The 1,141-nt window shown below is 51.5% G+C and overlaps 1 protein-coding gene across 1 annotated transcript; it reads right to left on the bottom strand.

Annotated features, from left to right (window-relative positions):
* Positions 1 to 478: 478 nt before the first annotated feature.
* Positions 479 to 974, bottom strand: Pmar_PMAR023147 (hypothetical protein; the record flags this gene model as incomplete). Its single annotated transcript, XM_002788268.1, has 2 exons — positions 479 to 545; positions 619 to 974. 2 exons carry the CDS (start codon positions 972 to 974, stop codon positions 479 to 481), a joined length of 423 nt encoding a protein of 140 aa, XP_002788314.1.
* Between the last annotated feature and the right edge of the window lie 167 nt (positions 975 to 1,141).

Below are 1,141 nucleotides of genomic sequence, written 5' to 3'. Positions count from 1 at the left end.
TTTGCATTGGGATGATAGACCGAAGTACGGGACTTAGCTATACCTAGCTGAGCCAAGACATCCTTGAACAGCTGAGACTCGAACGCACTCCCCTGGTCTGAGAGTATCCTAACCGGGGGACCATGAATCGAAAAGAGATTCAGTAGGGCCTTCAGTGCCTCCGCAGCACTCTCACCTGCCACGGGGACAGCTTCGGCCCACCTTGTGAAGTGGTCCACCACTACCAATAGTTTAGATACACCGCTTCTGCCGGGAGCCACCGTAAGGAAATCGATAGCTACTGTATGCCAAGGCGAACCAACCGGATACGGGACATACGGCAAGTGGGGTAGCAAGACGTTCTTATGGGGGGCACAGCCTTCACAGTGCAACAAGAACTCACTAATATCCTTACTCATACCTGGCCAGTAAGCTGTACGTCTCAACCTTGCCACCATGTGCTCTCGTCGAAAGTGTCCCGCCTCCTCATGAAACCGATCTAATGCTTGGCGTCGAAGACCTTCGGGGACCACTGGAACAAACCTCGAAGTCGCCTCTTCATTAATCTGCACTCTTCGTACCAATAGACCAGAATCATGAACCCGTAGGGTTAGCCAAACTCTCCGATAGGGCCGATACTCTAGATCCTTGAGCTCATCCTTCGCTAAAGGCTCTCCTGTCCGGACCCTGTCTCTCACTACCCGAAGAACAGGATCCAACTCTTGCTCACGTACCAAATCAGCTGTTGACCATTGCTCACAGAGGGTGAGAACACAAGCAGGGGCAAAATTGTCCTTCTCCATCGCATCGGCCTCCCTACCTTCAGTCAATACCTTGTCCGTCACCAGGGCAGGTGTACCTTGCAGTTCATGCTGGAGTGCTCCAAGATCTGGCTCTGCCACTTTGTCGTCGGATGTAGTAATCCGGGACAAGGCATCAGCTACGACGTTGTGCTTACCCTTCTTGTAAAATACCTTAAATTTGAACTGGGACATACTAATGAGCCAGCGTTGCACTTTCGCCGTCGTAGCCGTCTGTATCCATTCCAAAGGCTTGTGATCCGAAAAGACGACCAACTCCAAATGGTAACCCCAGAGCAACGATCTAAACCGTTCTAATGCCTTGAAGATAGCGTAAGCTTCCCGCTCATACACCGGCCAGA

This window comes from Perkinsus marinus (assembly GCF_000006405.1).
Source record: "Perkinsus marinus ATCC 50983 genomic scaffold scf_1104296928568, whole genome shotgun sequence".
Taxonomy (NCBI): domain Eukaryota; phylum Perkinsozoa; order Perkinsida; family Perkinsidae; genus Perkinsus; species Perkinsus marinus.
Note: the sequence above shows the minus strand (reverse complement) of the source record. Positions and strands in the feature narration are given on the sequence as shown.